The following is a 12,541-nucleotide window of genomic DNA, read 5'->3' on the forward strand; positions in this document are numbered from 1 at the left end:
TTCAGTAGTATATTTCATTGCAAATAGCCCTGTGATTTTTGAATTCATTTCTTTCTTGACTTAATTCCTTAGAAATGTTTTACTTAATAATGTGAAAATTACGACAACAAATAATGATGCCCTCAGAAATCAACCATTAGGCATTTGCTGTAGGTAGAGCAGGAAGCAAATAAGTAACTCTGATTTACTGTAAGTCTGATTTTAATTAACCATGTTGATTTTCCTGACATGTCATTATTACTGAAAGCTGTCAGAGCCCGTTCTTGTGTGCAGGTCTAATTATCCCTCTGTCACTGGTAACATCCCTGAGAGTCTGGAAGAGGCCGAGAGATGTTGTGGAAAGCCCACTGCAAGATGCCGTCAATGGAGTTCTGCTGAGATACAAAGAGCAGAGACCAAGTTCTGGTGACATGCCTTTTTAAATGTGATATTTGATATTGCAGGTTCAGTCCACTCCTGGATCTGATTATCACAGATTAATGTCTGGTGTTAAAATATTTCAGCAACATTTTCAGAAATGAAGGAAGATAAAATAATACAAAACATAAATGTGCTGTTAAAAATCCTTCACAATGTCCACAACATTGGTGGGTTATATGTCTTAGAAAATAAAAAATGCTTAAAGTTTTTACACAGGTGCTAAAAACACATTATTACACACAAAATAAAATTTTCTTCCAGTACAGCAGCGATGAAAACACATTTCTCTGGCAGAAAATGTAAACTACACTGCAACACAAACAACACCATGTCACATCTCTCCCAGTCACTCAGCATTTGGTTCTCCAGACAGCGTTTAATGATAACTCTGTGCAGCCATCTTAAGTCTGGCATGCACGCTACATTGGTGTCACATGTTGTGGTATTGACATGTGACTGAGCTCCACTCACGTCTCCCAGGATGGAGTCCAGTTCATCTTTATGCAGGATGGGTTCAGGGACAGAGGGGCTGGGATCATGGCTGAGTGGGTTTTGAACCACTGGGGCTAGCTGAAGACACATACACACACACAGGAGAGATCACACAGATGACACCCTTCCATATTCAGATAATGGTTTACATATGCAAACCCAGATTATTTAAACCTGTCACCTGGGTACGCATGTGCAGCCCCACCTGTAAGCCTTTGGAGTCAGACTCTTTGTCTGCAGAGCTGCCCCAGGGCCTGGAGCAGGACAAGCAGATGGATCTCCCTCTAGCACACACAGAAACACACTGAGTGAGTCAGACTGCCCTCTGCAGTGTATAATGGTTCTGTCAATCAATATGCAATTTTCACCACTCAAGAGGATTACAGAGGAAGAGCTTCAGACCCTTTCAAATGGCAACTTAAACTCATTACACAGGCTCTTTGTGCTAAAAAAAAAAAAACGTATTGAACAATTACCTCTGCAACATTTTCTAAGTTGTGTGATTTAAAACACTAAAACAAATTGTCATCAAGTTTTCACATAGATAAACCAAATCAAATATTTAATGTATGCATAACTCGATATATTCTGCTGCTGCATCGGCTCCATTTATGATCCATTAGTAATTATTGGTTAGAAAGTCATTAATGCAGGCATCCGCTCTAAATGAAAATGAATACTAACATAACCAGGGATCAATGGGAAGTTTGCTGGAAGACATGTATGTAGATATTGCGACAATGATGCAGTAGTAGGATTTGTGTGCAGAATTATAAACCATTCCTGTCATCTTTATGCTTTATTACAAGTCTAAAAGCTATATTACTGTTAGAAAACATGATGAGTGGATCTCTTACTTGGAGAAGTGGCAGTGCATGTGGAAACTCTCCAAACACTGGAGGCAGTGAGTCAGGTCTCCACCTCCAAGGCGACAAACACCACACAACTCCCTGACACTGACCAGCTCTCCGCCTGAGCACTTGGATACATGCAAAATAAGAATGTAAACGCTTTACAAGTAGCACTAAGACAAATGTGAAGAGTAAAGAGCAAGGGGAAATGGAGTTTAAAAGACAAGTACAAAGAGATTAAATAAAGACTACACAAGGCAGAACAGCATCAGGTCTTTACCTGGTTTCTGCCACTGGGTCCATTCACAGAAGCTGTGACACTAGTGAGGGAGGAGGATGACAGTGAGGAGTAGAAGGAGATGTCTGTGATGGAGTTAGTGGAGCTGGTGCTTGTTTGCTGAGGCTGAGACACCAGTGACTGTAACATAAATGCACTGTATATTGAACACTGCACATAATGCACTTCAGGCTTCCAGGTAGGACTGGTTCTACCTTATGCCTTATATCTAATAATTTTCCTTCACTTACCTGAACAGGTAGCAGGGCTTCTTCTCTTTTCACTCTGTTGCCACAGCACCACTCACACTGCCAAGTGCCACTACAAACATTTAATGCAGCATTAAAACCTCCTTTTCAGAGCAAGGTAAAAAAAAATGGGGCAGCTGTGAGCACACACACGGTAATATGCTCGTTAATGTATATAGACATAATATATTTTTTACCTTGGTATACATGTGAGCGGAGGATTGAGGCACATCAGATGAAAAGCTCGAGGACAACCATCACAACAAATGAGCTCACCCCCGTCCTTACACACTGAACACTCATCGTCATTGAAGTGAATCTACAGACACACACGTACAGCACATTTAACACATACAAGAGACAGTTAAAGGAAAGGAGGATGATAGAGTGGAGCTGGGGACTGTACTATGCCTGCAGCTGTCTCCTCCTTGTGGTAAAATGTGGTCTTAGCAGCTTTGGACTTTGATACTCCAGTCATTTCCTCCGATGGAGCATAATTGTAAAACTCTCCACCAACTTTGATGCACTTTCTGTGAGTCCCTGTTCAACGACAAAGACTTTTAGATGTACTTTTGTCTCATGTTTAGTTTAATACTGCTTATTTAGAAATACACAATCAGTGTTTTTATAATGCAAGACAAAAAATAACTTAGATATCCGTGCGTTGGCTTACCATCTGGACTAAACACCTGCTTTATGTGGATCTTTTCTCTGGTTTCATGGTCCACTGGCAGCTCAGTGGAGGCCGAGCAGGAGGAGGAGGAGGAGAGGGTGACTTCTCTCTGGACTGAGGAAGACACTGCCTGCACACTTGTGGCTGTATTTTGGTTGAATGTATCTTTAGTAAGCAGCTGCGGAGCTGGAGCTTCACTCTTCACTCTATACAACTTCACTTTGCCTCCTGGAGCGAAAAATAGAAGACAACACAACCACAAGCTTGTAAAAGTAAATGCTGCAACCACAATAACAAAAATGTTTGTATTATGGGAAAAGAAACCTGGTCCGTCGCTTCTCTTGGCATGATACTGTGAATGCTGACTGTTGGAGTTGGTCTCTCTGTAGTCATGGCTCCTCTTCTTGGTGTGAGGACTTTTGTGACTTCCAGAGGATTTTTTCTCAGCCCTAGAACCTGCAGCGCCCTTTTCTGTCAAGACATGTCAGCAACCATACAATATAACAAAGGCTGAACTCGAATATATTGGACTTGAATATTTATTTGAGTGATGTGGATTAAGAGGTCCGTCCAGAAGGTTCGTGTTTCAGCTCTGCTTTTGTGCATCAGATATAAGTGAGGTGAAGACTGGCTGAGTTACCTGAACTGAGCTTAAAAACGACTGAAATGTACAGTTTAAAGACTAATTTCTACTACTTCAAAACTCTTAACTACTGAAAAATAATTACAAATACATGTTAAAAATAATTATAAATACATATTAATCAGAAAGAAAACTAAGTATTTTACAGTCACATACTAGACTGCAGGTGTGTGAGCAGTGTCTGAAGCTTGGGGTAGCTGTCCTGGTTGTAGTCTTTGGTCATGTTGCTCCAGAAGGCCTGGACGGTGGCTCTGCTCTGCTGTAGGATCCAGGACAGAAGAGAGTACATGGCCTTGTGGATCCCTTCTCTACCCTCCTTCTCCAGCGTGTCCTACATATCCATACAAAGACAGTATTTATACAGTATACTGTAAGGGTTTTGCAGTGACATACTATGTATTTCATTTACCAATCTTATATTAATAAATGAAAAACATTTATTAGTATTACAATCAACCAACACTTACTGAAAAGAAAATATCACACATTAAGTTCAGGTTTCCATCAGAATTTCCTCGTGTTACCTTCAGTTGCTGCTCAGTGATGATGTTTTTGTCTGCCAAACCATAGACCAGAGGGAAAGCGTCATCTACAGCCATGGCTATGTCGGTGCGCAGCTCCCTCAGCAGGGAGCGAAGGTTCGTGTCCCTAAAAGCCTCCACTCTGGACATGTTGCTCTTGTGTGTAAATGAGGTTCAAAGTGACCAGGACCTGAGAGGAGCTGAGATCATACTAGTGGTAGTTTGGACGTAAGAGGTGTGTCCTTGTCAGGGAAGGAATTATTGTACAGGTGCATCCTTTCATGCTGATTGTTTCGGTTGATTTCTTTGCGTTCAAGAATGTCTTTCTTTTTCATATTAACCAGCATTTCTACATTTCATCCACACTAGCACATTTTTATTCACACAAATCGCACTATAACAGTGATTGACTGACAGAAACTCCACAATGAGGGTTGTGAAAACTGTAGGCAAGGCCGCCCTCAACCTCATGTGTCTATGGGTTTCTTCTGTCCACTAACAACACTAACTGCTTCTGTCTGCCTGTTGAACCCCCAGGGGAGCAAATGATGTGCTGTCAGTCCAGGGGAATACCTGTCCTCTTACATCAGGAGAGCTGCGTCTAAGTGACCTGACACGTCACAGTGACAGTTGTCTTCCTAAAAGGTTCTTTCCACCTGAACTTTCCCTTAACTCTCCGGTTTCTTAGACACTGACTCACTGCAGGTAGTGATTGGTGCCATATAACTTCGCTAAATTAACACTGTAAACATTTAACTGACAGATTGATAGCACATTTCTTTAGCTGCTTGTCACCGCGTGCGTATGTGTGTGTTAATAATTCTTTCAGAAGCAAGTTTAAGAAACAGATGATCTCCTCCACAATTAAAGCAAAATATAAGAAAAGTCAAAACTAGCAGATCCCTTCAGACATTTCTCATTTATAACTTGGATTTATTTTAGCTGTTAGCAGAAGAATTTCAACATAACGCTTGGCTACCTTATAAATAGAGGATAGAAGAAAAGATCAATGCTACTCTCATGTGTTCATTCAATATTAAGCTAGAGTAAGGAGATATCTAACCTGGCTCTAAGGTGAATCCAGCTTCCAGCCCCACTAAACTCACCAAATAACACGTTACAGTACTACACTACATCTACTTTATTTGGTCAATTACAAAAACAGAGTGTAAAGGTTTTACTGGGTGTTGTTCTGGCTTTGGACGCAGTAGCCAGCAGCATGTGACATGTCTGTTATGAAGATTACTGTCAGACATATTAGAGTATAATAGATTACCTATAATATAGAATACATGAATATGTCTAATGTTTAAAGATAATAAATATTCTCTTTCAACATAGTTATAGAGAATTTACTTTAGAGATCTGAGAAGTTAGTTTATACTAATGTTGTATAAGGTATACATTGCATTACTTCACAGTTAACTAGAAAGTTAACTAGTTGGCTAATTGTTAGTCTGGCAAGTAAGAGACATCTGCAATAAATGAAACATTAATCAAAAGTATTAATTAGTTGTATTCAGCAACACTGCACTTACAAAAAACCTCCTACTCTCTCTCTCTTAGGTCAAGACAGGAACGCTCTCTTACTTTAGCATACATTTACAAATATCATCTACCAGACCCCATAACATTTAAAATGTAACTGGTGACGTTTTAATAGACATACAAACCTGCTCAAGTAAAATCTGAACAAGACGTCCTCTTCTGTTTCACTTAATGTCAATGCTGGATGTAAAACTGTGTAAAAACCAAAAATTGACTTTCAGTAGAGTAGTCCATCTGCTACCAGGTAAATGTTGATGTTAAGAGAGTAAAGCCCTTTAATTTGTAATTTATTAATCATTAAACATTATAACATTATTCATACTGGTGAACAAAGACCACTTCTACAGAGGGACGTTCACAACATACATATTACATTATTATATACAGTGCAGTGCATTACAGTGGATCGTTATATGTGTATTAACGGGATGGAGGGAGGGAGGGACTAGAGGGAAAGAGGCATAAAGGGAGGAAAAAGAGAGGAGTGGTTCTAGGGAGGGGGTAGTTGTGATAGTAAGTTGTATTTTATTACTTCTTTTTTTATTTTTTCAACCACAGTACAGTTTGTTTTATAAAAGTTAAACCCATAGAGAGATAGAGTGCCACATTTTCACAGCTACTGTTAGGTGAACCTACTGGAAGTTGACTCTTGTGGGAATATCAAATGAGATACGTTTTGTCATGAGATGCTATAGAGAGAAGCTATAAAACATTCTAAGATACATGACCTCCTGCCAGAGTGTGGACACCTGGAGGGCAGGCCAAAGGTCAAAGATCAGATCAGCGTGCATGCGTGCTGCAGACATTCAGACGTGTTCAGCCGTTTAGAAAAACGACTGATCCCCTACCCCCCCCGCCGCCCACGACTATTTCTCCTTCTATGTGTAGGCATCATTTTAGGTGCTTTCCCTTTTTATATATAAAAAATACAAAACATAACAGCGAAAAGAATTCCGTTGGTTCTTCAGTTTTTCTTCCTTTTTCGTTTTCCCAAAACTGTTTTTGTTCATTTTCATTTCAGTGTGTTTTTTTTTTTTTTCTTCCCTTTTCTCCTCCAGTCACTTACATATTGACAAAGTATACAATATATTACAACTGAACAAGACTGAGATTTAACATTTGATTTATCCAATCAGATACAAGGCCCGGATCCTATATCCAATTAGAGAAGTCAACTGGAAGCTAACCATTAGTAAGCAACACAACAAGCCTATGGTGTGAAGGGAGCTGTCTGAGAGCAGCTCTGCATTAACATGAGCAGCCGCCCTCGGGCACAGTTGGTTCTGCTGGCTTGTCCAGCTTGATGTCGATCACTGAGACGTGTCAGGTTAAGGAAAAGTCAAGTGGCTGAAGAAAAAAGTCACAGTCAAATAGACAATGTTGCATTTACACAGTATTTAGATAGAAAAGGAACAACATCCATTATTACCACATTATTTTGAAGCCAAATTAGCTGATCTGCTGTGCTCTGAATAGTTTATAAAGCAAAACCAGATGCAATTAACAGGGTCTAGCTTCCATCGCTTAACTGACTGTAATGTTGTTATGTGTCAATATCAGATTTTATTTTAATGTTTTTTTCAGCTGCAGTGTTAAAGCAGAATTTCACAAAATCTCTGACTTGCAATTACTATCAGACATCAGCAGTTTTCTATTGTGATGAATCAGTGCAGGAACCTGGTGCCTACATTACCCACAATGCAACTCAACCAGCAGTTTGGATGCAACCTGTGCAGGTAGCCTTAGCCACCTCTGTGATTGTTTTCAAACTTACAGTCTTCAGTGCAAACTGCTGAATATGTATCTGAGTTTATGGGGATTTCTCTTTATCTTTCTCCTCCTCCCTTTCCTCCTTTTATATGTTTTAATCAATTAATTAATATTAATTGTAGTATTTATTGCAGTATTTAGAAGTATGCAATATCTCATCACGCATCCCCAGCATATGTTATATCCTAGACAGCCACTATGTGGTGCTGTATCTGTGCATCCATAGTGTCTTCATGGCTGTGTGCATTTCTTCTCTCTTGAGCCAGAAAAGGTAGACAGTAGACTGGGCGGCCTGTTTGTACTGATGCCAACAACCACTAAGAGATTAAAAATAAGCTGCCTATTTCTCGTCTGTTTGGCTCTCGGCACAGTGAGTCACAGCGGCTGTAAAGGATACTGCCTTCAGGATTTGCATCGTCCAAACTTTCCATTCCAGGTAGAGCTGCTGCGACCCGGCGGAACAACTAGGAGGATGGAAGAAGACAAGACGATGTATAGTACAGTGAAATGTGGAGAAAACAAGAGAGATCAGAAAATAAGAAGTATGAAAACTGTGCAATAGTGTATATAGTGTATGACAATATGCTACACATTATGTTTATTTTTGTCTTGTGTATATGTTCAAATGGATGGAGTAAAATGTCATGTGGTGAATATGTCACTTAAACAAAATCGTGTAAATAAACAACTACTTGAGAAATGTTGTCAAAGTACAAAAAGATTTTAAAATTAAACTAAGATACCCTGTTACTTTAACACTGTTCATATGTTTTATATTTAGATCATTATTTCTAATGCATTCATGTGTAAATAGCATTTACTAATATGGCTGAGGTTACACTGAATTTTACAATTTCATATAAAGAGTCATTCTATCAACAACACTGTACAATTACCACAGATTTTCATTTGTGTTATGAAAGTGGTAAAAATTCAAAACCTAAAAATATGTGTAGGTGCCTAAAATCAGTACTTGAGTACTGCAGTATATGTACTTTGTGAAGCTTGCAACGTAATTTCTGAATGTGCACATGATCCTCTCACGCTTGTTACCACTGTTATACATATTCATACAGATAACTATTGTTCGTCTACATTGGTGACTCAATCACCTTGGAGGGACTCAGAGAATCTGAGGGCGACTGGCGCCAAAAATGCAGTGAAATATGGTGAAACTGCAGGGATCACCTGTTTGACATTGCAGCCCGTCTTGGCACTGGTCTCGATGAACATAACGTTCAGCTCTTTGGCTCTCTGCTCTCCTTCCTCGATTGTGATTTGCCTGCGGGAAAATCAGGCAGACTCAGCATCTTGAAGTTGAAGGCTAATTCGTTCACTACTGACATGTTTGCTTTCAATAACACGATTTCTGCTCAGTTAACAGAATAGCTGTGTGTCAAATGCTATATTAACTGTAGCTAAACGTCTTTCATGATCTACAGTTGTTTAACATTCTCACCTCTTCTCTTCCAGATCTGTTTTGTTGCCAACTAACATGATGATGACATCACTTCCCCTCTCCGTCCTGACGTCATCAATCCATTTGCAGGTTTGCTGGAATGAGTTCACATCTGCGGAGAAAAGACTTCGGTTCAATATCTAATCTTTTTTGTATGTTTTACTTCCTTTCAGTATTATTATGTATTTTAGACTATTTATACATTGAAATAGGTAAATCAGCACGTTGCTGCTCACTTGTAATGTCATAGACGACAACAGCTACTGTAGAGTCTCGTATGTAGCTTGGGATGAGACTCCTGAAACGCTCCTGTCCAGCTGTATCCCACAGTTGGAGCCTTACCTGCGTGCACACACACACACACACACACACACACACACACACAAATAAAAAACCTTCAGCAGCCGTTTCAAGATTACACTGCACACATACAACTATATAAATGTAGAGGCACTGTAAGTACACTTCCAAAGGGATAAGCCAGTATCAGCTTGTGTGCAGGCTGATGAATCATAATATCCCGACACAGGAAAAGTATTAATACTGGCTAAAGCAGATGATCCATGGGGAAGGCTTTAACTTCTTAAGGCCAAAAAAGCTAAACCACCAAAAGCTGTTACTACCAGAAATAACCTTAGGATAATCATGTTAGTGTGAGGATAGAGTCTTAATTAAGCAAATCAAATCAAGGATTAGTCAAAACAGACTGGAAACTGGGACATTTCTTACTTATGACGTTGACTCACTGAAACCACACACGTGCAAACACACTGAATCTACTTTATGTGTATTTCATATACATGCAAACTTTTAATGACAATCGAAGTTTCCTACTGTTCGGTCTTCCAGGTACATTGTCTTTGATAGGAAGTCAATGCCAATAGTCGCCTGTGGTGGAAGAAGAACAAAAGCGAAGAATGATCAGTGAAAGTTAATAGTCTGTCTGTACTTGCTGTTGTCCCTAGCAGTGTAAATGTTGTTCAATAAGAAAAAAATACAAAAAGCCAAGCCAAGACAGCCAATAAGCACCAAATTGAATTTCAAAATTGCACTGAAAAACCTAATTTGACTTGTACAGTTGTCAGATACGTTCAGACCTGACTCCTTAGTAAGAAAAGAACAATCTGTTTTCTGTTCTTGACAGTTTAATGTTACTAAAATACTATTTTCCTTCTGATGGTAACATTCACACTAGGCCCTGATTGTGATTAGTTTGTCAAACTGGTGTTTTTCTCATTGTAACGTTATTCAGTAGTTAATCAGTCACTATTATAACATAAAAGGCCTAAGGTATTATTGGCCAACTGTGTGATTGGTGCCATTATTTCTTTTATTCAAATCTAATTAAATCACAGTGGGTGGAAAAAAATAAAACCAGAGTTCTACATAATATATCGTTTTGATCAAAACAAAAAGTAATTAGCAATGTAATATGTCATCACGTCTTGTACTGAATTCTTCTAAATCAGGTTCAATGTCTTGTTGATCTCACCTGATATGTGTTGTCGAAGCTGTCATACATGAATCTAGTGATGAGAGATGTTTTCCCCACTAGAACAGAGCACACAGATGTGGATTTTTAGTAAAGTGTGTAATTAATAAACCATTTCACAAGCAAATATAACATACTAATGTGTAAACTGGTGTCCAGTCATAGTAACCGAGTACAGCCAGTGGAGTAGAAACTGTTAAAGGTCAAATATTCATAATTCAACTAAAACTGAAATGTTCCTAAAATAAAAAAGATATTTTAAAAATATGTGTAGGTTTGATTTTTCATACGGCGAGAGTGGCAATAATCGGATCAAATAATCATCTGAAGCAGTAAAATACATTCTAATACAAATAAATAATCATAATTACTGTACTAAACACATGTTCTGTTATCTGAGATTGATAAATATAAGTCATACAGTATATAATCTGTTAGTCAGCAACAACTTACATAAATATATAAATACACGATGGTTCATCATTTCTTTTTTTAACCACCTCTTTTTTGTTTTTATAGATAAGAGTAAACTGAATATTGCTGGATATATTTGGAGTTTCTGACAAGAGCAAACAACTAAATGATTAAATAACATGAGACACAGTTACAGTGATGACAGTGGCAATAATGGAAAATGACTAAGCACAGTGTGACATTTTATTTTCCCAAGCTTGGAAGCGTAAGTAGAAAGATTGGATGAGGAAAATGAACACTTTCATCCGTCCGAAGTTACCAAACATGATTTATAATCACCAGTACACAAGAGCCACGCAAAGCACATGAAGATATCACATGTTTAGCTGCTTTTACATGTGGGATGGCGACGCTTTCACGATGGAGGTGAGCCTAAGTTAGCCCATGTTATTTACATCTCACTAAGCATCATCTTTTGATCCATTTAACATCAGATCTACACCAGTCAGGACTTTTCCAGCCGGTCCTGGCAAACATGTAGAGTCCTTTATGCAGAGAGCAATAGTCCTGTACCCAGTGATGGGCAGTGGCCACAGCAGGCCTCGATTCAGCACCATGGACAGCAACATTGCAGCACAGGCCACACTAACACAGGAGGCTTTTAGTCGACACACACACACACACACACACACACACACACACACACACACACTGAAGCATCACAACTATGTGTATTCTGCTTTTTGCTGCTGCCTTTTATGGGATATGAGCTCCTCTGCTGCCTCTCTGGATGTCTGAACACGTATTCAGGCTTTTATCGATCAGCATCTCCTGAATTTGTGCCATCACATCAAACCGCATACACAGCCATCCCCACAATGAACAAACGCATTATTGAATAAATAGCATCGTTTTGTGGCGCTGTCAAGCTCGATTTTATGTGATTATTCACGGGACTGAGCCGGAGACTGCGAGGTTTAGAGATGCTACAGACATCGCCAGCCTAGGGTGTGTCCCGAGCTGACACATGGGGACTGTTTATTATCTCCTCTAAAAACACGGGTGGTAAAAGGAAAAACAGTATTAGACGGCGTCATATCATAGAATAAAGGTTTGTTTGTGTTATAAATAAGCGATGCGAGTGAAATAAAGTCGTTATCTGGAAACAGGCTGAGCCTATTTGTCGGCCACTGCAGCGCATCAAAACATCCCAATCTATTTCGCCTGCTACGACGCGAAATATGTCAGTTTGCGACTAAATAATCCTCAAGCAAATACAGTAAAACCAGCATTTATTTGATGCATTTTGTATGAGCGATCACTCTGGTGATGTTTAATTCAAGGGTGCAATTTATGTGCATGCGTCCTTTTTTTTTTTTTTTCTCCTTGTTTATTCAAAATTTCTTCAGTCACAATTGTGCCAAGAGTGATGCGAGCGTCAGACCCACCAGAGTCAAACAGCACGTCCTCTGCATTCAGCCCAAACTTTCCAAATCAACAGCGATTACATACATGGCCTTCAAAATACACGCATGTTTGCCATTAGGGGAGGAAAACCTCAAGCTCACTGACTCACCGCTCTGCTCTCCCAAAAATACGAGTTTAAATTTCCTCAGGGGATTCCCCAAATCTCCTCCAGCTGACATGGCGGCTGATAAAGCGCTCAACTAGGATTATTTTATATGTTCTTATCGCTCGGCGTGTCCTCCGTCGTGGATGCGCAGCGGAGCCTC

At 39.4% G+C, this 12,541-nt stretch overlaps 2 protein-coding genes across 2 annotated transcripts; both read right to left on the minus strand.

The window, feature by feature from the left end:
• Window positions 1–199: 199 nt before the first annotated feature.
• On the minus strand, window positions 200–4,275 carry aire (autoimmune regulator). Its single transcript, XM_026374248.1, has 12 exons — window positions 4,129–4,275; window positions 3,761–3,935; window positions 3,286–3,432; window positions 2,962–3,189; window positions 2,695–2,828; window positions 2,486–2,607; window positions 2,292–2,361; window positions 2,044–2,181; window positions 1,770–1,891; window positions 1,118–1,196; window positions 892–990; window positions 200–374 (listed from the first exon to the last, which is right to left on the minus strand). Exons 1-12 carry the CDS (start codon window positions 4,273–4,275, stop codon window positions 291–293), a joined length of 1,545 nt encoding a protein of 514 aa, XP_026230033.1. The 3' UTR covers window positions 200–290.
• Window positions 4,276–6,658: 2,383 nt separating this feature from the next.
• On the minus strand, window positions 6,659–12,541 carry rab6bb (RAB6B, member RAS oncogene family b). Its single transcript, XM_026374249.1, has 8 exons — window positions 12,385–12,541; window positions 10,395–10,453; window positions 9,737–9,790; window positions 9,139–9,244; window positions 8,903–9,014; window positions 8,632–8,725; window positions 7,841–7,907; window positions 6,659–6,986 (listed from the first exon to the last, which is right to left on the minus strand). The coding sequence occupies exons 1-8, from the start codon at window positions 12,452–12,454 to the stop codon at window positions 6,922–6,924; spliced, it is 627 nt and encodes a 208-aa protein (XP_026230034.1). The 5' UTR covers window positions 12,455–12,541; the 3' UTR covers window positions 6,659–6,921.

The sequence above is a fragment of the Anabas testudineus genome, chromosome 17 (assembly GCF_900324465.2).
Source record: "Anabas testudineus chromosome 17, fAnaTes1.2, whole genome shotgun sequence".
Taxonomy (NCBI): Eukaryota; Metazoa; Chordata; class Actinopteri; order Anabantiformes; family Anabantidae; genus Anabas; species Anabas testudineus.

Coding starts and splice junctions, on each gene's coding strand:
- aire (XM_026374248.1), bottom strand. CDS start 4,275: ATGTCCAGAGTGGAGGCTTTTAGGGACACGAACCTTCGCTCCCTGCTG. Junction 2,829..2,961: donor GCAGGTGTTTAGTCCAGATG/GTAAGCCAACGC, acceptor GTCGTTGAACAG/GGACTCACAGAAAGTGCATC. Junction 2,608..2,694: donor AGGAGACAGCTGCAGGCATA/GTACAGTCCCCA, acceptor GTGTGTCTGTAG/ATTCACTTCAATGACGATGA.
- rab6bb (XM_026374249.1), bottom strand. CDS start 12,454: ATGTCAGCTGGAGGAGATTTGGGGAATCCCCTGAGGAAATTTAAACTC. Junction 10,454..12,384: donor ATTTTTGGGAGAGCAGAGCG/GTGAGTCAGTGA, acceptor GCTCTGTTCTAG/TGGGGAAAACATCTCTCATC. Junction 9,791..10,394: donor GCTTCGACAACACATATCAG/GTGAGATCAACA, acceptor CTTCCACCACAG/GCGACTATTGGCATTGACTT.